Genomic DNA, 27,503 nt, shown 5'->3' with positions numbered 1-27,503 from the left:
CAATGGCCGAAGACATAGAAATGGATGATATGTGGGACGATAGTGCCCAGGCATCCGATGAGCAGGAGACCTCATTTACTAGTTTGCCATTGAGCCAAGAACTTTTTGAAACAACGGTAGATGATTATTACAAAGGATTAAAAGAAGATAAAAACTACGTTGAACCACAGGGTCGAGACTATAATAATTTTTTTATTGATGATATGGGTGTTCTACGTCTTAAGTCTAACCCAAGGGTTGACCTCGTTAACAAGCGCAATAAAAAACCACTGGCCTTGTCAACTCTAGCCAGACGCCATGGTGGTGCCAAATTTATCCGTGAAAATCTAAACATGCATGATTACGGTGGTGCAATACCTAAGGCCGTTGTTGAAGATCTGCAAGCTACCAGATCCCACCTCACCACTAGAGATGAAATGACACCACCGCGTGCTACAGAAGCCTCGGACAGCATAGAAAAACTGTTGAGCACCTACTGGGACAAACCGTTACCGGGGTTTGACTTTCCGGTAAGGGAACTGCACGGCTTAGACGAAGCCGTGAAACGTGTGCGTGGAGAACTCGTGAACAACATGGGGAAACTGAACGAAATCGACGAGCACATCGCTAGGGAAAAAACCAAACTCAACGAAACTGAAAACGATGATATGAAGTGTCGTATCAATGAACGACTACGCGATTTAGAAGACGAGAGACGTACACGATTGGAATCCGCTTCCTCGAATCGTGAACAGCTTCGATCCCAGATCAGTCGCATTCGGGAAACAATCGATAGAATACTGAACGAGGATACAACTTTAGCCAACAGGATTCGGATATTGTTCCGGGAGCAAGGGATCACCATCGCCAGCATTCTGACTGCATTGGGTTTCATCATATCAACCCTGGTGGTGTCACTGACAGGGGGTACCCCTGTGAGGCCTGCCGGCGGCGGGGGAACTCCAAGTGGCGGTGGGGCTGTTAAAGACTGGATAAAAAAACTAGGGGAACGCCTAGCTAAACTAGCTGGTAAAGCCGCCGAAGCCCTTCCCGGCATCCTGGGTAGCATCGTCTCGTGGTTATTGGGCGCTCTGGCTAAAACTGCCACGTGGCTCAGTCAAAACCTGTGGGCAGCCATCGTCGCCGTGGCGGGTCTGGTGTACGTAGCGGCTAAGAAATTTTTAACCAAATAAGCCCCAAAGCTACCCCACCAACCACCAGGGCCGTTTTATTATCAATATGATTGGTGGCCTGAATATGGGGGTGTGTAGGGGGTACCTCCACATGAACTTTAGACTCCGGGGGTGGCGCCACTATACCCGTTTCACGTGGTGGGATGTGTGGGATATAGGGGGTGTTAATATCGGGGTTGATACCCAACTTTTGATCCGCCGTGGCTATGACTATTTTGTTGTTATAACCCACCACTTTTTTTACCCTCAGTTGCATATCACTCGGAGCCATGTACAGCCCCACACCGAACATGTAATTGACTTTCGATCTGGCGTATTCTAACACGTTTTGGTAGCGTTTGATGGCCTGCGGGAGATCAACTGGAGAATTGATAGCATCCTCAACGTTGGCAACGAACTGTTTCTGAGCGTCGTAAGCAGTTCCCTTACCGATGATGTTGGAACGCGTTTGCGACTGCGCACCCAACAGCACCCACACGTACGTTCGAATCGAGTCGTTCAACCTGACTACCCCAGCACGAGTTAATCCTTTCGACGTATCCAGCATAAACATTTTCCACCCGTCTGCGGTTGACTGCTCCACTTTCTGGATTATGAAAGCAACACCACCTTTAAAATTCATACGATCATCCCTCCATTCATTACTCGACAAAGCAAAGTCCTGCCTAAGTATACCTCGTTTCACTAAATCATCACTTGCATCTTTCACTGGTTTTGGTCCATATTTGGTAGGTTTAGGAACAATATCATCTAATAAATGGAAAAAATTCTCAGTACTAAACATTTTTCGTTTCATAAAGTTTGTTAGTAAATCTTTCTTAAATGCTTTTACTGAGAGCCCATTGCTGTAAGGAATACCCAACCCGTGGTTCAGCCCCGGCAAACGCCAATCCGTCTTCGGGTTTATTTCGAATTCATTGCAAATACGTTCGTAGACCCGTCTATCGTACGGGTTGTTTGTTGCGTCCCACGCTTTGTCCTGTGGGAGGGCGGCTCTGATCTCTTTAAGGATACGTCTGACCTGGTAGTACACGTGGAACTTGAACACAGCCTGACTCAGCGGTCCACGCCGAGTGTCGGTCAATGTCACACCACACCCCGTTGTAGCGCACCACACGGCAAAGTTTAATTGATTCTGCCAGAACTGCATAGGGTTGTTGAACCAAGCGTGGACTGCCTTGACGTTAGTCACCGAAAGCTTATACTTATCGAACACATCTAAAAGCTGGGCATTGAAATACAACCCAGGATCAACCACGATCTTCATGGGGGAGAAATCTACGTCCAGTTTAGGGTAAAACACACCAGGGGAATACATTTTAAAACTATTATATAATGAGCATATATACTCTAACATGTACATAAGTGAGGCCGTTCAGCTGACGCACGCGATCGATAACACGTCAGGTCAACTCGAAGTCGCACTCTGCGATATCACCTACCTACCGCAATGGACTAACATCAACGCCAGCAACAATAAGCTGTTCGTCAGTGGAACTCGCAGTCAGATAACTGACGGCTACTACAGTGTGTGCTCTCTAAACGACGAGGTCTTCAAACCCCTGGGAGCCGAACTCAAGATGAACGACTCAAACGGTACAGTGGTGTTAATCAACAACGGAAGAACCTCATTGAGGCTCGGCCGACCATTAGCGAGGATACTCGGTATGTCTCCTGACGAGATAAAACCAACAACAACCGTCACAGGCACGAAGTTACCCGACCTAGTACCGTACCGAGAGCTGTACATTCATCTCGGTCAGGTGAGCACAACGTACAACATTCAAGGAGGTCACCCTTCCACTATACTGAGAGCAGTGCCGGTGAAAACTGAGAAATACAACGACGGTAGAACCGAGTCATTTTCACCACGGCAGTATAAGAGATTAACCCAGGGCAACATATCTGAGCTGACAATATCGGTGTTAGATATAAATCATAATCCTGTAAATATAGGATACCTCAGCTTAACGCTTCATATAAAATGACCAGCGCACAAGGGCCCGGAGTGAAAAAATGCGTCAATATCGGGATCTCCGACCTCGGAGACACGCGCGGTTTCGACGCTCCCGGAGTAGATGGTAAATCGTACGCCTTGCAACTGAAAAACAACATTTACAAACGCGTTGAAGTCTCCGGTGGAACCCTAAGTGATATAGTAGATACCACAAGAGCAACAGTCAACACTAAGTACGCCCTTGTCAACACCGGTGATAACTGGATAATATACCCATCGTTCGGGGGTAAACTGTTCGACTTAGACGATGTTGAGAGCACTACCGTCGCCCGAAACAAGCCATATATGCTCGTCTTCACCGAAGATGACAAGTGGGTGTTGTTACCCGATAACGACTGGTTTCTCAATATTAGACTCGTCTCCCTTTACGTGTTCACGGATAACAAAGACAACCACCTAAATAAAGTCGTGAACAATGGAACCCTGCTCGTGGCTTACGTCCCAACTCAGAGACGTAGCGTAGTCGTCAGCCCAGTCAACACTATGGCAGCCCACATGCTATCGAGTAAACTGACCATACAAAACGTGACATTGCAGTTGGTGTCTGAATTCGAAGGCGTGGTTAAGATACTAGAGAGTCTACCGGCAAACTCAACACTGATCATCAAAGTCTACCTAGGGGAACCATCGGGGAATGATGTCGAGATCGTGAAGGGGATCAAACTCGGGTGGGTGAAACAACACCAGTATCAAGTTTGCAACGTTTACGTGCGGGTGGGTGTTGGAGCCGACACCAGTATGGAGGGGGTCAACGTGATCGTGGAAAACAAGATATCACTAACCAAGATCTTCCTGCCTGACAACATACACTTCATGGGTATGAAGTTCACCCCTGAATTATTATCAAAAAACCAGTTGGAAATTATATCGTAATAGTATAATAATGACCAGTCATCGCCCCAACACTACGCTTAACGACCTAGGAGATACGGAGGGATTCGATCAGCCTGGTGAGGAAGATGAATTATACATCCTGCACTTCAAAGACAATGTGTACAGACGGGTGCCGTTACCAGATTTAAAAGAGCCCAAATGGCTGATCAACTTAACATTCACCTCACCTTATATCACATTAAATAATGGGGTTGTCTCTAAGATTAAGAACAACGGTATCTGGGCCGGGGATTTCATTCCGGAGAATACATTAGTACACATAGCATCTACTGGTTACGAAAAAAAGGGGTTAAGTGCTTATCCAAACAATAAATTAACATTTAGCAGTAATCTTGATAGAATATCCTCCCCTTTCACCCTCATCATAGAAGTCTTCTTTACGTCTTTATTCCATGGAACCCCCCCAATAGTACACCAAATTTTACCCGGGGTGTCAATACGCTGGTCTTACATAGACCAATATTGTCGTATTGTTATACAACGGGATACCACGGGTCCTATAAACCGCTTAATAAGCCTCCGTGGGGTTTCTATTACAACAGGAAATTCTATTAGCCTCTCACCTATTGCCCTGACTAGTAGTCTAGAACTTGTAGACTTCAAATTCATTGATAGATTTTTAACTGAAACCCAATTAAAATATCTTTCAAAATATACATTATAGGATGGGTCTGTACCCAATCGTAGAGGAAGTAGCGAAGACGCTGGAAACCGTAGATGGGTTCCGCTTGAGGCAGTTATGTGATGTGAAACGCCAACTAGAACAAGACCGTGACACACGGAAAGCACTATGTAAGAAGTATAATAGAGCTTTCAATATCGTGGACGGGGCTGACACTACCCTTATGGCAACCAGCATGGGACTAGGGGCGGCAGGTGTTGGATTGTTGGCTACCATCGTGGCTGCACCTATAGTGCTAGGTATTGAAATAACGGCAGGGGTGGCAGGGTTGGCAGGATTGGCGCTTAAGTTAGTATCACGCAGACTTCATCGTAAGGCATTGAAACACGACGAGATCAGGGTTCTGGCCGAAGCAAAGCTCAACACAGTGAGTGAGCGTATTTCCACGGCACTCTCTGATAGTAAGATCTCAGAAGAGGAGTTTCGTTCAATCCTCTCTGAACTCACAAAATATAACGGAATGAAACAAGATATTCGGTCCAAGTCTCGTAAGTCTGCTATCAGCGAGGACGAGAAAAAAAAGTACATAGAACAGGGGATACAAAAAGCCCAGCAAGCCTTTATTACGAACACCAAAGTGATCGTAGGCGGTTCACATTAAACTGTTTCATCGATATAAACGTGACATAGGCACAGTGTTACCTCCAACACACGTTAAGTAGTAGGGGTAATGTATCTATACCAGCCGGGGGAACACGAGGGTGATAGCCGTAAGCGGGCCACCGATCCTATATGGTCAGTCAAAACTTACAACATAGATAAAGTGGATATAAAAGCCGACGAACCTAACTTGTACTACTTGAGGGATGGGCCGGGTAGGGGTTTTGTAAGAGAAGAATTATTGATCGTACCGTACGGCACAGTGTTACCTCCTACCAACACACGGTAATAGGTACAGTAATTACCGCCAACTTTTTTGTAGTAGGGGTAATAGTAGCAAGAGCTAAGGGCCCAACCAAAGCCTTATTTACTAAATAAGGCTTTGTAGAGACTTTTCTTGAAAGTGTTTTAGAACTGTCATTCCCTATACTACTACCTGTAACACTGACACACATCTGGGATACCTGTAACACTGACTCTCATCTGAGATACCTGTAACACTGCCACAAATCTGGAATACCTGTAACACTGACTCTCATAAGGAGTCATATGTTAGGCTTAATTAAGGAATTAATGTTTCTGTTTCCTACGTTGTAGCTGTTCAGTATTAATGGCCAAACATAGCATCCTAGGTATACATATGTACAGGTATGGGCCCCAGGTATACATTGTTAGCAGGTAAGGGCCCCACGTTTATATAATGTACAGGTATGGGCCCCAGGTATATATGATGTACAGGTATGGACCCCAGGTATATATAAGTTACAGGTATGGGTCCCAGGTACATGTAATGTACAAGTATGGGTCCAAGGCATATATAATGTACAGGTATGGATCCCCGGTATACATGATGTACAGGTAGGGGTCCTAGGTCTATATAATGTATAGGTATGGGCCCCAGGTATACATAGTTAGCAGGTATGGTCCCCTGGTATATATAATGTATAGGTATGGGTCCCAGATATACATAGAAGGTATGGTCCCCAGGAATATATAATGTACAGGTATGGGCCCCAGATATACATAGTTAGCAGGTATGGACCCCAGGTATATCATAATGTACAGGTATTGGCCTCAGGTGTATATATAATGTACAGGTATGGGCCTCAGGTAAACATAATGTACAGGTATGGGCCTCAGGTATATATAATGTACAGGTATGGGCCTCAGGTATATATAATGTACAGGTATGGGCCTCAGGTATACATAGTTAGCAGGTCTGGGCCCTAGGTATATATAATGTACAGGTATGGGGCCCAGGAATACATAGTTAGCAGGTCTGGGCCCCAGGTATATATAACGTACAGGTCTGGGCACCAGGTATATATAATGTACAGGTATGGGCATCAGGTAAATGTAATTTACAGGTATGGGCCCCAGGTATACATAGTTAGCAGGTATGGTCCCAAGGTATATATAATGTACAGGTATGGGTCTCAGGTATATACGTTGTACAGGTATGGGTCCCAGCTATACTTAGCAGGTATCGGTCCCAGGTATATATAATGTACAGGTATGGATATCAGTGCATGTGCAGAACGCTTTGAGCTTAGTCTCCCAACTTGATTTTATGTAAAGAAATAAAGGTTTATTCTGATATTTAAACTTGTCAACTGACCTGTGCAAGTGCCTGTGGTGTAAAGGATTGCTCACTGAAATATTATATTAACCATTCAGAAACACACAGGTTGTAGGTTCGAATCCAGGTTGCTGACTAAACTTTTGCAAATTTGTTACAATTTACATCCTGGCAATCTTCTCACATGATCAGAAGCACATGGGCCTCCACGTTGCGAGCAAAGCACACCTTAATTGCTTATTTTGAAATTAAGGATTTTGAATATTTGTACACTTCATTAGTATATATAGTGTAAAGTATGTATGGATCTCTGGCATATATCATGTACAGGTATGAATCTCTTGTGTACATAATGGATCCCTCGTATATTTAGTGTACAGGTATGGATCCCTGGTATATACATCGTGTACAGGTATGGCTCTCAGGTATATATCGTGTACGGGTATGGGTCCCAGGTATATATCATGTACAGGTATGGATCCCTGGAACATATTGTGTACAGGTATGGATCCCAGGTATATATCATGTAGAGGTATGGATCCCAGGTATATATCATGTAGAGGTATGGATCCCTGGAACATATTGTGTACAGGTATGGATCCCAGGTATATATCATGTAGAGGTATGGATCTCAGGTATGTATCGTGTACAGGCATGGGTCCTGGTAAATATATTGTGTACAAAGACGGGCCCAAGGTATACATAGATCTATACATAGATCTGAGCAGGCGTCAAACGGACTTATAAACTTACTTGGCACCTGATGCCTTGAATATGTCCGCCCACCGTTGTGGGCTATAGAACTCAGCCTTGAACTGAGGGGCGAAGTCAGCGTACGTGAAGTCAGGCCTGTAGTTCTCCTCCATGAATAAAACTACGTTCAGCTGTTTGGCCATCTTCCACTGTTCCCAGAACCACTCGCTGCTGTAACTTGGCACAGAAAACACTCCCCAGTGAAGGAAAATACCCACTTTAGACTCATCGTACCACGGTGGCAGAGGTCTGGAGTCAAGAGATTTCCAGTTGTTCTGGTACTTCACACCTGCACACCCCGCGACTAAAACAAAACTCAGCAAACTCCACCTCTCCATTCTTTAACCCCTTGTCTCACCGCACGCGAAACAACACAAACATGTCTGTCACATGATTCCCACCAAGGTCACGTGAGTGTTATGAAAGCGTCTATAGAGATAGCCTGGGATCTTGTCCACTAAACACATTCTTAGTGAATATTCGCATGACACACACAACCATTTGAAACAGTGAAACCATTTGAAACAGTGAATTAAAATACATTCCGCGATTTGGTTGCGCTATTTGTCAACACGAGCCTACTCGTAACTACACGCCTCAATTTTTCCATGACCTGCAAGAATGAACACGAGCCCAGTCCAACACTTGGTGCCCGGAGTCAGTTTTACCATCATTTTATAACTGATATACATTTACTATCAGCCATCTTTGTTTATTCCTTTGACTGTTATAATCTCAGATGCATATGTAATGCATAGGTGAGTTAAAGGAAGATTGTATTTCAAAGCTGGAACGCGACACCATCTATTATTATGGTCTCTGACTGGAGTGTCCTGTTCATGCTGGGCTCCGTCTTTACATTATGGAGATGGTTTTAATTTGTTGCGAGGGACAATAACTGTCTTTTTGGGGAGCGTGTGATTCTGATGTAGTGTAGTGGAACCAGCGTGAACGTTTCCAGTGAAGGTGAAGGCTATACCGGTTAACTGTCTCTAAGTGCAATAATAACACGTGTGACTCACATTGCGCATACGACATGCGCTGTCAGTTTAAGGTTGGACCGTCCCGTTCAGCGCATCTAGTGGATTAGCGAAGAGAAGATCGCCCATTAAAGGGGCACTGATGCGGAGCTATTTCCGTGGACTGGTGTAAACTTTTGTTATTGTTTTTTTCCCGTGAGTACCCGGATGATATCCCAGAATTCGTGACTGGTTCGTGACCTCTGCTGCGCAGTCCGTAAGCGCAATTGATAGTTTAATTATAGACAGATCAACTGAGGTGAAGTCATTTGTACTTCATTACAAATGTATTATGAAAACAAATGAAACACTTTGAAGGTTAATCATCTGCCAGTGGTAGAAATGGTAAAAAAACTATTAGGATGGAAAAATAACGAAGCCAATGTACGTCTCTATATTTTGTCTCATAACCCTAATTAGTTTATTGTCATATTTGTATGATTCTGAAAATTAATAAAAGAACACAAGATTTGCTTATACTCATAGTAAATTTCTAACATAACAGCAACATTTATACATTGTATAGATTGCCAATGTGGATCCTATTTCACACACATACGCGATCTAGTGTGTGTTTTCTGTCATACAGATTCTGCTGAATGCTACAACAAATAAATTAAAACAAAATGCAAATAATGAATGTAAAACAGACTAATTTTATAGCAACAGTGTCAGGCTACTACCTTGTTCAGGAATGTATCCATCAATATCCACGTAAAAGAAATCGTATTCCATTCATCTGCAGCTGGTAAATAATCCTGCTCTGTGTCGCGTGTCTTACAACTGTCTAATTTGCGAAAAGGTAACACATCGTTTCACGTCTTTCGTTGGTGAAAACTAGATAAACCTCTCATTGGTCTCCCAAGATAGCACACCTGGCAACTAATTGTATGATGTCCACTATTCTAAGTAATTTAATTGACCAATATTGAGCAATCAATCAATCAACGCAAGGGTGGTTAATTCTTTGAAGGGAGGATGTTGTTTTTGCACTCACACTTTACGACAGGGTGTAGTCATCTACACACACTGCCTTTTGACAAATCCGCTAGAAGATAAAAGTAATTAATCAATCAGTGTGTTATCGGTTAATCCTTTGATCGATGTTTGTTTTTGTAACTCAGCTGATAAACCCTCTTGCATCACTTACATGCACATATTACATAACATACAATACATTTGCCATTACAGACCTTAATTTATAATGTTGAGTATTTACTCCAGACAGGAGATGTGCCAAAATGGGAACCTTTGTTGAGTAACCGAGTGGTGTTGCTACTAATCATACCTGCTATAAATTCATGAATTGACCATCCAGAGAATGATGACAAATAACACGTATAGGTTTACACCATCAAACGCGAGTTACAGCAAGGAAGATGTAATCTCTGTGTCGCATGCAGCCTGAAAACACTTATGGGCCGAAACTGTTTTGAGGATACCGACGGAATTTCGTTACATAAGGAATACACACAGGCATTTGCTGTGTACTTTGGTAAATAAGTGAAATAAGGTGTTTTTTACGCAAGACAATTTTCAGATTTATCTACCAAAGCCAAGGTCATCGTTTTTTTTGTTTACGAATTCAAATAAATCAACTGTGTTTTTATTATCATAAATAATAAACCAGGGTAGCTACCATAGCTACCAAAATTTACGCATGCTATTTGCTATCACAGCTGAACCAACACTCAAAACTACCTAAATATAAAGCTTTGCAATCTTCCGTACTGAAACAAATGGCTTGCTACGTGCCTGTAGACATCATATTTTCATGTAACATGATTAAATATCGAGGTTAAAAACACAGAAATAGGATCAAATTGGATCAGTAAGTATACCATCCAAGCATCCGAAAAGAACTACACTGCTGGGATATATGGTTACGATCAGACAAGGAATTAATACCATGGATATTTTTAAACAAATGGCATGTGATGGGCATCCGGCCTCCTGACTGTTTAAGTGAAGAAATTTTGCTAATATGGACAGGAGCCCAGTTCCTTTGTCCGTCACGGTCGAAGGAGTGGGCGCTGACCAATTTGCGGTCTGCTTTCGTAATTAGACCGTTGGCGAGAAGCATTATTCGCTCCGCATCAGTGCCCCTTTAAGCTCTCACACAGTGGAGTGAGCTTTGAACCAGCCTGATTCCCAGGATCTGCAGCGCTAACGCTCCGTGCTTTACGGAAGGACAGTGATAGTATTTAAGTTTAGTGGTGATAAGACAGTTCAGTGATGATATCAAGAGCAGTGATGGTCGATATGAAGACAGTGATGATATGGAGGGGGCAGTGATAAAATGGAAGACAGTGGTGATATGAAGAAGCAGTGTTGATATGGAAGGGCAGTTATGAAATGGAAGGGAAAGTGACGATATGGAAGACAGCGGTGATGTGAGAGGTCAGTGATGATTTGCAAGGGACATCGATGATATGGAAGAGGCAGCTAGTGGTGTTATGAAATTAAAGGGTGGTGATTATAAGGAAGGGCAGTGATAATATGGGAGGGTGGTGATGATAACGAAAGACAGTGATCATATTTAAGGGCTGTTATGACATGGAAGGGGGAGCGATGATATGAAAGAGAGGGATGATATGGAAGAGGCAGTGATGTTGTGGAAGGGTTGTGGTGATAAGGAAGGGCAGTGATGATATCAAAGGGCAGTGATGATAATGAAGGGCAATGATGATATGGAAGAGGCAGTGATGTTATGGAAGGGTTGTGGTGATAAGGAAGGGCAGTGATGATATTGAAGGGCAGTGATGATATGGAATGGCAGGGATGATATGAAAGGGCAGTGATGATATGGAAGACAAAGGTGATATGGGAGGGCAATGATGACATGGAAGAGCAGTGATGATATGGAAGGGCAGGGATGTTATGGAAGGGCAGGGATGTTATGGAAGGGCAGGGGTGTTATGGAAGACAGTGGTGATATAGGAGGGCAGGGATCGGCAGGGATGTTATGGAAGACAGTGGTGATATAGGAGGGCAGGGATCGGCAGGGATGTTATGGAATGGCAGGGATGTTATGGAAGGGCAGGGATGTTATGGAAGGGCAGGGGTGTTATGGAAGACAGTGGTGATATAGGAGGGCAGGGAAGGGCAGGGATGTTATGGAAGGGCAGGGATGTTATGGAAGGGCAGGGATGTTATGGAAGACAGTGGTGATATAGGAGGGCAGGGATGGGCAGGGATGTTGTGGAAGACAGTGGTGATATAGATGGGCAGGGATGTTATGGAAGGGCAGGGATGTTATGGAAGGGCAGGGATGTTATGGAAGACAGTGGTGATATAGGAGGGCAGGGATGGGCAGGGATGTTGTGGAAGACAGTGGTGATATAGATGGGCAGGGATGTTATGGAAGGGCAGGGATGTTATGGAAGGGCAGGGATGTCATGGAAGACAGTGGTGATATAGGAGGGCAGGGAAGGGCAGGGATGTTATGGAAGACAGTGGGGATATATGAGGGCAGGGATGTTATGGAAGGGCAGGGATGTTATGGAAGGGCAGGGATGTCATTGAAGGGCAGGGATGTTATGGAAGGGCAGGGATGTTATGGAAGACAGTGATGATATAGGAGGGCAGGGAAGGGCAGGGATGTTATGGAAGGGCAGGGATGTTATGGAAGACAGTGGTGATATAGGAGGGCAGGGAAGGGCAGGGATGTTATGGAAGACAGTGGTGATATAGGAGGGCAGGGAAGGGCAGGGATGTTATGGAAGACAGTGGGGATATAGGATGGCAGGGATGGGCAGGGGTGTTATGGAAGACAGTGGTGAGTTAGGAGGGCAGGGAAGGGCAGGGATGTTATGGAAGACAGTGGTGATATAGGAGGGCAGGGAAGGGCAGGGATGTTATGGAAGACAGTGGTGATATAGGAGGGCAGGGAAGGGCAGGGATGTTATGGAAGGGCAGGGATGTTATGGAAGGGCAGGGATGTTATGGAAGGGCAGGGATGTCATGGAAGACAGTGGTGATATAGGAGGGCAGGGAAGGGCAGGGATGTTATGGAACACAGTGGTGATATAGGAGGGCAGGGATGGGCAGGGATGTTATGGAAGACAGTGGTGATATAGGAGGGCAGGGAAGGGCAGGGATGTTATGGAAGGGCAGGGATGTTATGGAAGGGCAGGGATGTTATGGAAGACAGTGGTGATATAGGAGGGCAGGGAAGGGCAGGGATGTTATGGAAGGGCAGGGATGTTATGGAAGGGCAGGGATGTTATGGAAGACAGTGGTGATATAGGAGGGCAGGGAAGGGCAGGGATGTTATGGAAGGGCAGGGATGTCATGGAAGACAGTGGTGATATAGGAGGGCAGGGAAGGGCAGGGATGTTATGGAAGGGCAGGGATGTTATGGATGGGCAGGGATGTTATGGAAGACAGTGGTGATATAGGAGGGCAGGGAAGGGCAGGGATGTTATGGAAGACAGTGATGATATAGGAGGGCAGGGAAGGGCAGGGATGTTATGGAAGACAGTGGTGATATAGATGGGCAGGGATGTTATGGAAGGGCAGGGATGTTATGGAAGGGCAGGGATGTTATGGAAGACAGTGGTGATATAGGAGGGCAGGGATGGGAAGGGATGTTGTGGAAGACAGTGGTGATATAGATGGGCAGGGATGTTATGGAAGGGCAGGGATGTTATGGAAGGGCAGGGATGTCATGGAAGACAGTGGTGATATAGGAGGGCAGGGAAGGGCAGGGATGTTATGGAAGACAGTGGGGATATATGAGGGCAGGGATGTTATGGAAGGGCAGGGATGTTATGGAAGGGCAGGGATGTCATTGAAGGGCAGGGATGTTATGGAAGGGCAGGGATGTTATGGAAGACAGTGATGATATAGGAGGGCAGGGAAGGGCAGGGATGTTATGGAAGGGCAGGGATGTTATAGAAGACAGTGGTGATATAGGAGGGCAGGGAAGGGCAGGGATGTTATGGAAGACAGTGGTGATATAGGAGGGCAGGGAAGGGCAGGGATGTTATGGAAGACAGTGGGGATATAGGATGGCAGGGATGGGCAGGGGTGTTATGGAAGACAGTGGTGAGTTAGGAGGGCAGGGAAGGGCAGGGATGTTATGGAAGACAGTGGTGATATAGGAGGGCAGGGAAGGGCAGGGATGTTATGGAAGACAGTGGTGATATAGGAGGGCAGGGAAGGGCAGGGATGTTATGGAAGGGCAGGGATGTTATGGAAGGGCAAGGATGTTATGGAAGGGCAGGGATGTCATGGAAGACAGTGGTGATATAGGAGGGCAGGGAAGGGCAGGGATGTTATGGAACACAGTGGTGATATAGGAGGGCAGGGATGGGCAGGGATGTTATGGAAGACAGTGGTGATATAGGAGGGCAGGGAAGGGCAGGGATGTTATGGATGGGCAGGGATGTTATGGAAGGGCAGGGATGTTATGGAAGACAGTGGTGATATAGGAGGGCAGGGAAGGGCAGGGATGTTATGGAAGGGCAGGGATGTTATGGAAGACAGTGGTGATATAGGAGGGCAGGGAAGGGCAGGGATGTTATGGAAGGGCAGGGATGTTATGGATGGGCAGGGATGTTATGGAAGACAGTGATGATATAGGAGGGCAGGGAAGGGCAGGGATGTTATGGAAGGGCAGGGATGTTATGGAAGACAGTGGTGATATAGGAGGGCAGGGAAGGGCAGGGATGTTATGGAAGACAGTGGTGATATAGGAGGGCAGGGAAGGGCAGGGATGTTATGGAAGGGCAGGGATGTTATGGAAGGGCAGGGATGTTATGGAAGACAGTGGTGATATAGGAGGGCAGGGAAGGGCAGGGATGTTATGGAAGACAGTGATGATATAGGAGGGCAGGGAAGGGCAGGGATGTTATGGAAGACAGTGATGATATAGGAGGGCAGGGAAGGGCAGGGATGTTATGGAAGACAGTGGTGATATAGGAGGGCAGGGAAGGGCAGGGATGTTATGGAAGGGCAGGGATGTTATGGAAGGGCAGGGATGTTATGGAAGACAGTGGTGATATAGGAGGGCAGGGATGTCATGGAAGACAGTGGTGATATAGGAGGGCAGGGAAGGGCAGGGATGTTATGGAAGGGCAGGGATGTTATGGATGGGCAGGGATGTCATGGAAGGGCAGGGATGTCATGGAAGACAGTGGTGATATAGGAGGGCAGGGAAGGGCAGGGATGTTATGGAAGGGCAGGGATGTTATGGATGGGCAGGGATGTTATGGAAGACAGTGGTGATATAGGAGGGCAGGGATGGGCAGGGATGTTATGGAAGACAGTGGTGATATAGGAGGGCATGGAAGGGCAGGGATGTTATGGATGGGCAGGGATGTTATGGAAGACAGTGGTGATAGAGGAGGGCAGGGATGGGCAGGGATGTTATAGAAGACAGTGGTGATATAGGAGGGCATGGAAGGGCAGGGATGTTATGGAAGACAGTGGTGATATAGGAGGGCAGGGAAGGGCAGGGATGTTATGGAAGGGCAGGGATGTTATGGAAGGGCAGGGATGTTATGGAAGACAGTGGTGATATAGGAGGGCAGGGAAGGGCAGGGATGTTATGGAAGGGCAGGGATGTTATGGATGGGCAGGGATGTTATGGAAGACAGTGGTGATATAGGAGGGCAGGGATGTTATGGAAGGGCAGGGATGTTATGGAAGGGCAGGGATGTTATGGAAGACAGTGGTGATATAGGAGGGCAGGGAAGGGCAGGGATGTTATGGAAGACAGTGGTGATATAGGAGGGCAGGGAAGGGCAGGGATGTTATGGAAGGGCAGGGATGTTATGGAAGGGCAGGGATGTTATGGAAGACAGTGGTGATATAGGAGGGCAGGGAAGGGCAGGGATGTTATGGAAGGGCAGGGATGTCATGGAAGACAGTGGTGATATAGGAGGGCAGGGAAGGGCAGGGATGTTATGGAAGGGCAGGGATGTTATGGATGGGCAGGGATGTTATGGAAGACAGTGATGATATAGGAGGGCAGGGAAGGGCAGGGATGTTATGGAAGACAGTGATGATATAGGAGGGCAGGGAAGGGCAGGGATGTTATGGAAGACAGTGGTGATATAGGAGGGCAGGGAAGGGCAGGGATGTTATGGAAGGGCAGGGATGTTATGGAAGGGCAGGGATGTTATGGAAGACAGTGGTGATATAGGAGGGCAGGGATGTCATGGAAGACAGTGGTGATATAGGAGGGCAGGGAAGGGCAGGGATGTTATGAAAGGGCAGGGATGTTATGGATGGGCAGGGATGTCATGGAAGGGCAGGGATGTCATGGAAGACAGTGGTGATATAGGAGGGCAGGGAAGGGCAGGGATGTTATGGATGGGCAGGGATGTTATGGAAGACAGTGGTGATATAGGAGGGCAGGGATGGGCAGGGATGTTATGGAAGACAGTGGTGATATAGGAGGGCATGGAAGGGCAGGGATGTTATGGATGGGCAGGGATGTTATGGAAGACAGTGGTGATAGAGGAGGGCAGGGAAGGGCAGGGATGTTATGGAAGGGCAGGGATGTTATGGATGGGCAGGGATGTTATGGAAGACAGTGGTGATATAGGAGGGCATGGAAGGGCAGGGATGTTATGGAAGACAGTGGTGATATAGGAGGGCAGGGAAGGGCAGGGAAGGGCAGGGATGTTATGGAAGGGCAGGGATGTTATGGAAGGGCAGGGATGTTATGGAAGACAGTGGTGATATAGGAGGGCAGGGAAGGGCAGGGATGTTATGGAAGGGCAGGGATGTTATGGATGGGCAGGGATGTTATGGAAGACAGTGGTGATATAGGAGGGCAGGGATGTTATGGAAGGGCAGGGATGTTATGGAAGGGCAGGGATGTTATGGAAGACAGTGGTGATATAGGAGGGCAGGGAAGGGCAGGGATGTTATGGAAGACAGTGGTGACATAGGAGGGCAGGGAAGGGCAGGGATGTTATGGAAGGGCAGGGATGTTATGGAAGGGCAGGGATGTTATGGAAGACAGTGGTGATATAGGAGGGCAGGGAAGGGCAGGATGTTATGGAAGGGCAGGGATGTCATGGAAGGGCAGGGATGTTATGGAAGACAGTGGTGATATAGGAGGGCAGGGATGGGCAGGGATGTTATGGAACGGCAGGGATGATATAGGAGGGCAGGGAAGGGCAGGGATGTTATGGAAGGGCAGGGATGTTATGGAAGACAGTGGTGATATAGGAGGGCAGGGAAGGGCAGGGATGTTATGGAAGACAGTGGTGATATAGGAGGGCAGGGAAGGGCAGGGATGTTATGGAAGACAGTGGTGATATAGGAGGGCAGGGAAGGGCAGCGATGTTATGGAAGGGCAGGGATGTCATGGAAGACAGTGGTGATATAGGAGGGCAGGGAAGGGCAGGGATGTTATGGAAGGGCAGGGATGTTATGGATGGGCAGGGATGTTATGGAAGACAGTGGTGATATAGGAGGGCAGGGAAGGGCAGGGATGTTATGGAAGGGCAGGGATGTTATGGAAGGGCAGGGATCTTATGGAAGACAGTGGTGATATAGGAGGGCAGGGAAGGGCAGGGATGTTATGGAAGGGCAGGGATGTCATGGAAGACAGTGGTGATATAGGAGGGCAGGGAAGGGCAGGGATGTTATGGAAGGGCAGGGATGTTATGGATGGGCAGGGATGTTATGGAAGACAGTGGTGATATAGGAGGGCAGGGAAGGGCAGGGATGTTATGGAAGACAGTGATGATATAGGAGGGCAGGGAAGGGCAGGGATGTTATGGAAGACAGTGATGATATAGGAGGGCAGGGAAGGGCAGGGATGTTATGGAAGACAGTGGTGATATAGGAGGGCAGGGAAGGGCAGGGATGTTATGGAAGGGCAGGGATGTTATGGAAGGGCAGGGATGTTATGGAAGACAGTGGTGATATAGGAGGGCAGGGAAGGGCAGGGATGTCATGGAAGGGCAGGGATGTCATGGAAGACAGTGGTGATGTAGGAGGGCAGGGAAGGGCAGGGATGTTATGGAAGGGCAGGGATGTTATGGATGGGCAGGGATGTCATGGAAGGGCAGGGATGTCATGGAAGACAGTGGTGATATAGGAGGGCAGGGAAGGGCAGGGATGTTATGGAAGGGCAGGGATGTTATGGATGGGCAGGGATGTTATGGAAGACAGTGGTGATATAGGAGGGCAGGGATGGGCAGGGATGTTATGGAAGACAGTGGTGATATAGGAGGGCATGGAAGGGCAGGGATGTTATGGATGGGCAGGGATGTTATGGAAGACAGTGGTGATATAGGAGGGCAGGGATGGGCAGGGATGTTATGGAAGACAGTGGTGATATAGGAGGGCATGGAAGGGCAGGGATGTTATGGAAGACAGTGGTGATATAGGAGGGCAGGGAAGGGCAGGGATGTTATGGAAGGGCAGGGATGTTATGGAAGGGCAGGGATGTTATGGAAGACAGTGGTGATATAGGAGGGCAGGGAAGGGCAGGGATGTTATGGAAGGGCAGGGATGTTATGGATGGGCAGGGATGTTATGGAAGACAGTGGTGATGTAGGAGGGCAGGGATGTTATGGAAGGGCAGGGATGTTATGGAAGGGCAGGGATGTTATGGAAGACAGTGGTGATATAGGAGGGCAGGGAAGGGCAGGGATGTTATGGAAGACAGTGGTGATATAGGAGGGCAGGGAAGGGCAGGGATGTTTTGGAAGGGCAGGGATGTTATGGAAGGGCAGGGATGTTATGGAAGACAGTGGTGATATAGGAGGGCAGGGAAGGGCAGGGATGTTATGGAAGGGCAGGGATGTTATGGAAGGGCAGGGATGTTATGGAAGACAGTGGTGATATAGGAGGGCAGGGAAGGGCAGGGATGTTATGGAAGGGCAGGGATGGTATGGAAGGGCAGGGATGTTATGGAAGGGCAGGGATGTTATGGAAGACAGTGGTGATATAGGAGGGCAGGGAAGGGCAGGGATGTTATGGAAGGGCAGGGATGTTATGGAAGACAGTGATGATATAGGAGGGCAGGGAAGGGCAGGGATGTTATGGAAGACAGTGATGATATAGGAGGGCAGGGATGGGCAGGGATGTTATGGAAGGGCAGGGATGTTATGGAAGGGCAGGGATGTTATGGAAGGGCAGGGATGTTATGGAAGACAGTGATGATGTAGGAGGGCAGGGAAGGGCAGGGATGTTATGGAAGACAGTGATGATATAGGAGGGCAGGGATGGGCAGGGATGTTATGGAAGACAGTGATGATATAGGAGGGCAGGGAAGGGCAGGGATGTTATGGAAGACAGTGATGATATAGGAGGGCAGGGAAGGGCAGGGATGTTATGGAAGACAGTGATGATATAGGAGGGCAGGGAAGGGCAGGGATGTTATGGAAGACAGTGATGATATAGGAGGGCAGGGAAGGGCAGGGATGTTATGGAAGACAGTGATGATATAGGAGGGCAGGGAAGGGCAGGGATGTTATGGAAGACAGTGGTGATATAGGAGGGCAGGGAAGGGCAGGGATGTTATGGAAGACAGTGATGATGTAGGAGGGCAGGGAAGGGCAGGGATGTTATGGAAGACAGTGATGATATAGGAGGGCAGGGATGGGCAGGGATGTTATGGAAGACAGTGATGATATAGGAGGGCAGGGAAGGGCAGGGATGTTATGGAACGGCAGGGATGATATAGGAGGGCAGGGAAGGGCAGGGATGTTATGGAAGGGCAGGGATGTTATGGAAGACAGTGATGATATAGGAGGGCAGGGAAGGGCAGGGATGTTATGGAAGACAGTGATGATATAGGAGGGCAGGGAAGGGCAGGGATGTTATGGAAGACAGTGATGATATAGGAGGGCAGGGAAGGGCAGGGATGTTATGGAAGACAGTGATGATATAGGAGGGCAGGGAAGGGCAGGGATGTTATGGAAGACAGTGGTGATATAGGAGGGCAGGGAAGGGCAGGGATGTTATGGAAGACAGTGATGATGTAGGAGGGCAGGGAAGGGCAGGGATGTTATGGAAGACAGTGATGATATAGGAGGGCAGGGATGGGCAGGGATGTTATGGAAGGGCAGGGATGATATAGGAGGGCAGGGAAGGGCAGGGATGTTATGGAAGGGCAGGGATGTTATGGAAGACAGTGGTGATAGAGGAGGGCAGGGAAGGGCAGGGATGTTATGGAAGACAGTGGTGATATAGGAGGGCAGGGAAGGGCAGGGATGTTATGGAACGGCAGGGATGATATAGGAGGGCAGGGAAGGGCAGGGATGTTATGGAAGACAGTGGTGATATAGGAGGGCAGGGATGGGCAGGGATGTTATGGAACGGCAGGGATGATATAGGAGGGCAGGGAAGGGCAGGGATGTTATGGAAGGGCAGGGATGTTATGGAAGACAGTGGTGATATAGGAGGGCAGGGAAGGGCAGGGATGTTATGGAAGACAGTGGTGATATAGGAGGGCAGGGAAGGGCAGGGATGTTATGGAAGACAGTGATGATATAGGAATGCAGGGAAGGGCAGGGATGTTATGGAAGACAGTGGTGATATAGGAGGGCAGGGAAGGGCAGGGATGTTATGGAAGACAGTGATGATGTAGGAGGGCAGGGAAGGGCAGGGATGTTATGGAAGACAGTGATGATATAGGAGGGCAGGGATGGGCAGGGATGTTATGGAAGGGCAGGGATGATATAGGAGGGCAGGGAAGGGCAGGGATGTTATGGAAGGGCAGGGATGTTATGGAAGACAGTGGTGATATAGGAGGGCAGGGATGGGCAGGGATGTTATGGAACGGCAGGGATGATATAGGAGGGCAGGGAAGGGCAGGGATGTTATGGAAGGGCAGGGATGTTATGGAAGACAGTGGTGATATAGGAGGGCAGGGAAGGGCAGGGATGTTATGGAAGGGCAGGGATGTTATGGAAGGGCAGGGATGTTATGGAAGGGCAGGGATGTTATGGAAGGGCAGGGATGTTATGGATGGGCAGGGATGTTATGGAAGACAGTGGTGATATAGGAGGGCAGGGATGGGCAGGGATGTTATGGAAGACAGTGATGATATAGGAGGGCAGGGAAGGGCAGGGATGTTATGGAAGACAGTGGTGATATAGGAGGGCAGGGAAGGGCAGGGATGTTATGGAAGACAGTGGGGATATAGGAGGGCAGGGAAGGGCAGGGATGTTATGGAAGGGCAGGGATGTCATGGAAGACAGTGGTGATATAGGAGGGCAGGGAAGGGCAGGGATGTTATGGAAGACAGTGGTGATATAGGAGGGCAGGGAAGGGCAGGGATGTTTTGGAAGACAGTGGTGATATAGGAGGGCAGGGATGGGCAGGGATGTTATGGAAGACAGTGGTGATATAGGAGGGCAGGGAAGGGCAGGGATGTTATGGAAGACAGTGGTGATATAGGAGGGCAGGGATGGGCAGGGATGTTATGGAAGGGCAGGGATGTTATGGAAGACAGTGGTGATATATGAGGGCAGGGATGTTATGAAAGGGCAGGGATGTTATGGAAGGGCAGGGATGTTATGGAAGGGCAGGGGTGTTATGGAGGGGCAGTGATGACATCAAGGGGCAGTGATGTTATGGAAGACAGAGGTAATATGGAAAGGCAGTGATAATGTTTTAGGGCAGTGGTGATATCGAACGGCAGTGATGATATGGAAGACAGTGATGATTTGGATGGGCTTGTGAAACCCCCAAATTGTCCGACTGCCTCATTTAATACCAATTTTAATTCATGAACATTTTATTGTAAGCTGCACCACAGTTATCGTTGTTGAAAGACTAGGTGTGAATTAATTCCTTCTTTGAAAGGAGACGGTTTGTCTTCGTAGCGTATTGGCGTAGAGTCAGATCACTTTAGTGACAGGTTGCACAGACTGTACGCCACGGCAAACTGAACTCTGCTGTCTAGCAATGTCGTCTAGAACTGTCTCTAGCGGTGCGTCTGCAAGTCCACGGAGATTCTTACCAACAATGTCTAACCGATGTTTGTGCCTATCTGGTCGACCTGTAATCAACTTTGGAAAACTCTTAACTACATTTGGATGGTCCAGCTCTATATGTTATTTTAAAAATTCACTTTTAATTAATTTTAAAAAGTCCTTCATTTTACCGCGGTATCTTTTCTAAATAATCGAGTCTGACCTCGTCACATGCCCAGATGCACTTTTTGTGTTCAAAGTTACATCATTCTAGGGATTCATATTTTGCCTCATAAGAGATGTGACTACATGTGGGAATATGCATAAGCCGAGCGCTGATGGATTAGCGCGTGTATCAGGTAATACTTGTTTATTCGTTTTTAATTTCGTTTTGCTGCAAGCGAATACTTCATTGAAAACGTTGTTGCTTACTTAAACTAGGTGCCTGTCTACAAGCATACCCTCTTGCAGCAACAACAGTAGTCCTTGGTCCATTGGACTATGCTTGACGCTACGACATGGCATCTGTAGGCGGGAGATGTAAGTCAGATAACAAATACGCGAACTCGGTCAGTTTGCTTCAGTGTTGTATCCTGCATTTATCTTAGATGTTTACGTCTGTATGTAATGATTCAGATCAGTTACATAACTATTTGCGTTTGTCCTGTCCGACATTACGAAGTCAAGGACAATAACACTCCTGTCAGATAAATACAGTTTCACACAAATCGATGATCTAGATAAATGTAGCGCAACGCACACATGGACTGGAAACACTTTTTTAAAACAACAGTAATAGGGGCAATTTAAAGGAGGCATTGCGGGCTCATTACTTAAGGAGCGATGCTTCGGTCCTCATAGCTAGCTTATGGTTGTCAGGGACACAGCGATCTCCAATGTCAACAAAGCACGAAGACAAACTTTCGAAAAATACACATTTTACAAAGAAAACAAATCACATTCTCACCTTGCATCATTTATCATTTCATGTCTTTATAATACAATCACACAGACGTCTTCTCGGAACAACAATTGACCGAGTGCATGCCCTCTGTGCAAAACACGTTTGTACCCACTGCCATGTCCAATCTCAGCGCATGTGTAGTCAAAGTGCAGGTAATTCCCCATGTTTATAAAGGGACCATATACAGACTGCCCAGAAACCCTGTACAGATTACAAAGACTAAGTACAGATTACACACAGACCATATACAGAATGCACACGTACCTTATACAGAGTGCACACATACCATGTACAGAATGCACACGTACCTTATACAGAGTGATCACGTACCATATACAGAATGCACACATGTCACTTGGCTTATACAGACTGCTCACGTACCATAAACAGAATGCACACGTACCTTATACAGAGTGCACACGTACCATATACAGAATGCACACATGCCACGTGCTTTATACAGACTGCTCACGTACCATATACAGAATGCACATGTACATTATACAGAGTGCACACATACCATATACAGAATACACACATGTCACGTGGCTTATACAGACTGCTCACGTACCATAAACAGAATGCACACGTACCTTATACAGAGTGCACACGTACCATATACAGAATGCACACATGCCACGTGCTTTATACGGACTGCTCACGTACCATATACAGAATGCACATGTACATTATACAGAGTGCACACATACCATATATAAAATACACACGTACCTTATACTGAGTGCACACGTACAATATACAGAATGCACACGTACATTATACAGAGTGCACACATACCATATACAGTATACACACGTACCTTATACTGAGTGCACACTTACAATATACAGAATGCACACGTATATTATACAGAGTGCACACATACCATATACAGTATACACACGTACCTTGTACAGAGTGTACATACATGCTATTATAATGGCACAACATGGGTGTGTGTGTGGGGGGGGGTGGTGGTGGTGGGGGGGAATGGTGGTGGTGGTGATGTGGTACAGGATGTCCTGTTCTGCCTCCCCACACCACATCTTGTTGGCGGTATCTGACGGGGCACACATACTCCACCTGGTCCAGCAGGCTGCTGATGCAGAAGAAGAAGTCTGCCGTGCACCAGGCGACGGTCGTCGTGTTCCTGTTTGGACCAGTCATTGAAGCCACACACACTTCTAGGAGGCTGCTCAGGAGGCCCATTCCTGTAACTGTTGCGATGACAACTGCGAGTTTCACCTGAGGACGATATTGGGGAGGTCCGCATCGTCCCAGCGCAGCTGATCTTCCGCGGTGCATGAGGATATACTGGACAAGAGTGCAGAAAAGCGACACGCACGGTACCACCACGAATATGCAGATGAGGTAGGATTGTGGCTGCATTTCGTCCAGAATGTCATCTTGGCTGTTCTCAGTGACAAGGAGGGAGAGAGCGTACAGCAAGGGAGATGACCCACGAACCTAGTTCGCATGCCACCACTTTAGTCACTTTAGTCACGCAATGAAGCTGCCGACACACGGCGATGTAGCGACAAACATTATGCTGATGTCAGATTTCAACAAGCACATTAACGTTATCATCATGCACAGACTCGGCGCAGTGGTGCTGGACGGGAACAAATTCAACGACACAATTCAGGGGACTCTTACGTAAAATCAGCTGACATATTTGTACAATTTCATCGCCTATGGATAAATGAAGGTTGTTAGAACAGGAAATTTATACTAAATATAAGTGTCTAAACGTGACTTTTGAAAAGCTCAACGAGTATAACATAAAAGGCTTTTATAAACTGATAAACAGAAGAAAAGGAAAGAAAATCAACTCTTGTGCTCGTCTCACCACTAACAACACAGGTATTTGGGACGACATAGGTAATGTTTTTCCTGACTTGTATGAAACAGTACACACACACACACACACACTCACACACTCACACACACCCTAGAAAATCCCAAATTTGATGATGAATTATTCAACGCCACAAATTCGAAGGTATCCCAAGTATTAGAATCGGAATCTTTACAGCACATTGGACCTCTGAAAGAACCAACAACCCAGAGTGAAGTCAGCAAGAAGAAGTTAAAAGCTCCTGGAGATGACAGTATTCAAAACGAATGCGTCATCTATGGTGGACAACAGCACATATAGCAAATCTGTTGAATGGAATACTAAAGATATTTTTATTCCAAGTCGTTGTAAATCAGGAATAATTATTTTGTCCACAAGGGGGGCAACAAACCCAAGAACGATCCGTGACATTATCGTCCAATAACACTGCTACCTGTCATTTATAACTCTTTGAGCAGCTTTTGCACAAAAGACTAACATCTTGGATGCATCCTGTTATAATCTTGAACTGGGAAGCAAAGTCTATAGATGCTGCATTTTTAGGCAATAAAGGAGCTTCTGGTGCGGTTTGCAAAGAACGGCCTATTTCTTAAGCTGTATCACCTTAGCATTACAGGGCAATCTTGGAGAATACACCAACCTCAAAAGCGCAGTTTTTGTAAATGGTTTTTGTAATCTAGATTCTTCCATGTACGCCGAGGTGTAAGACAAGGAGGCGCGTTGTCAACTCTCTTGTATCTCATTTTCATTGATGAACATCTTGACGAACTGGAGGCATCAAGATGTGAAGGTTTTTGATTTTCATCATGGAAATCCAGCATTGGCTGATGGCATCACCCTACTTGCAATCGCCCCAGAGGCCCTGCACACTCTATTGGATATTGTGTCGAACTATTCACAGAAGTGGAGGTATGAACGTAACCCCTCCATATGCCACATTATTGTGTTTGGGTCCAAATCTGGTTACACCTCAAATTTTAAATGGTGCATAACAGGTGATATTGCCTCAGCAACCGCCTCAACCAAACATTTGGGAGTATAATTGAACAAAAATAATTGAACAAAAAAACTTAAACATGGAGATGTTGTAAGGGAAGCTTGTAGAAAAGCCAAATCATGTTTTCGTGCTCTAGTGGACACCGGCGTAAAGCCAAAAGGTGTTAATCCCCTCATATCGGCAGATACTGCCCGTAAGACAGTTCTACCTTGTATTTCCATTCATAATTACGAACAGTGACAGGCGTTATGCAGTTGTCATACACATATGAACTATAACAGATACATGGTAGCATATACGTATGTTTCACTCTGTTGTGTAATTACTAAAAACCTTGGAGTCAGCATTGTGTGCAGACTCTTTCAGTGTTGTCACAACCCCTAGTGTACAGTACACAACCCTGTGCACTTAGATGAACCCACGAATCCGTTGGTATATGACCAGATGGTGGCCACATGAATACGTGCATACACCTAGTTGCGGGTACAGCAACGTGCAGTCAATTTGGACAAAGAACTGTGACTATGTGTCCCTGTCTACCCAACTGTGAATTGGGTACCTCGTTAGGATGAGAGTGCCACAACAAAACTCGGTGCGCCTAGAGGCAGCAAGAGTTGTATACTCCCCAGTGAGTTGAGATTGATTATACGGTGTGACGTTGCGACTGACATCCAGTGATCGAGGGAACTATATACCAGCGCCTTGAGCAAGCACTAGGTGCATGGATATGTACGCTATATAAATATCCTGTAATAAAATGAAGTATAATCGAGATATTCCGCAAGTTGGGATTAGAAACCAAGGCTGTTAAACCGGAGGATTTGAAGACGTGGATTAGGGGCATGGCGGCGCTAGAGGGACTGCAGAAGCTTAGTCAGTTTTCTGCTGCTCCTGAGCCACAAGACGAACCATACGTTACAGCCAAGTCACAAGTCGCAGCCTCGCTTCAGTCAATCCTCCATATCTCAAGCTACCTACGTTCAGTTCTGACTCACATGGAAAGGATGCAACCTTTGACCCACAGACTTATGAAGTAGACTGACTGTAGTAGATCAGCAAATAACACTGCTTTTTCCAGGTGTTTATCCGCATCAAGTGCCACCAGGATCTAAGGGTGCCCAAGCTTCGCCACAAGTATTGGGATCTGAAGTTCAAACTCCACTGTCTCAAGGATCACAGGGTACCTTCACTCGCTCAGGAACACAAGGCTACGGATATGAACATGGTCAGCTGGAAAGTTACCCCACTACGCCTCAAAGAAGACGGAACGAAGTTCGATGTCGTGTACGAGTTGATCACCTACGACTGGCAAGGGTCTATGGGAAGGGGTTACCACTAGGCTCTTTACAAGGCCCCAACAGGATATCTAGCAGAAGGACTTATAGGACATACTAAAGAAGCATAGGTTCCCACTGACGGCAAGGTAGTGCAGGCTCTTCTGAATACTGGATCCACTGTATCAATTATATCAGAAAAGTCAAAATGACCACAAAACCCTATTCAAAATGACCATACCAAAAAGTCAAAATGACCATACATTGTTTTATTGTATTTTAGTACTGATAAGATTGGGTGTAAACATATTTTTATTCCTTGAGAACCTGGTTTGATGACCAAGCAGAACTCTGCTTATATCAATACCTCACCAGTAGATATGTCATTGGAACAAAATGCACAAGAACTGGATACAATTATATCTGTGCGTTGTAGGTGTTTCTAAACCTTGTGTTTGCAGCTAAACTTCATCGTTTGATTGTATATAGTTATCTAAAATAATTAATCAAATCGTTTAGATCTAAAAATATATTGATGCAGGGACTCTATAATGTTTTTATTGACATTGTTGTTTGTGGGGGTATTCCGTTTAACACAGTTTGGAGATCGTGGCCATTTACAAAGACGTAGGAATTCCAGTAGCAGTGTATAATTTACATGTAAAAAAGATAACGAAGAGTATCTTCATTGTGGCGTCCACAAGCGCATCCAGGGTTGTTAGAAATGTATCTATTAATTTAATCCGCATTCAAATCACTACAACCGAGATGAAGTCGACAGTGTACGATCTGAAAGAATCA

At 46.5% G+C, this 27,503-nt stretch overlaps 1 protein-coding gene across 1 annotated transcript in view; it reads right to left on the bottom strand.

Annotated features, from left to right (window-relative positions):
• The window catches only part of LOC137284680 (alpha-L-fucosidase-like), a 53,003-nt gene extending 44,132 nt beyond the window's left edge, over positions 1-8,871 (bottom strand). The window contains exon 1 of the mRNA XM_067816588.1: positions 7,698-8,871. Coding sequence (XP_067672689.1) covers positions 7,698-8,035 — 338 coding nt within the window. The 5' untranslated portion in view covers positions 8,036-8,871. The remainder of the gene's footprint in view (positions 1-7,697) is intronic.
• Between the last annotated feature and the right edge of the window lie 18,632 nt (positions 8,872-27,503).

This window comes from Haliotis asinina, chromosome 5 (assembly GCF_037392515.1).
Source record: "Haliotis asinina isolate JCU_RB_2024 chromosome 5, JCU_Hal_asi_v2, whole genome shotgun sequence".
Classification (NCBI taxonomy): Eukaryota; Metazoa; Mollusca; class Gastropoda; order Lepetellida; family Haliotidae; genus Haliotis; species Haliotis asinina.
Note: the sequence above shows the minus strand (reverse complement) of the source record. Positions and strands in the feature narration are given on the sequence as shown.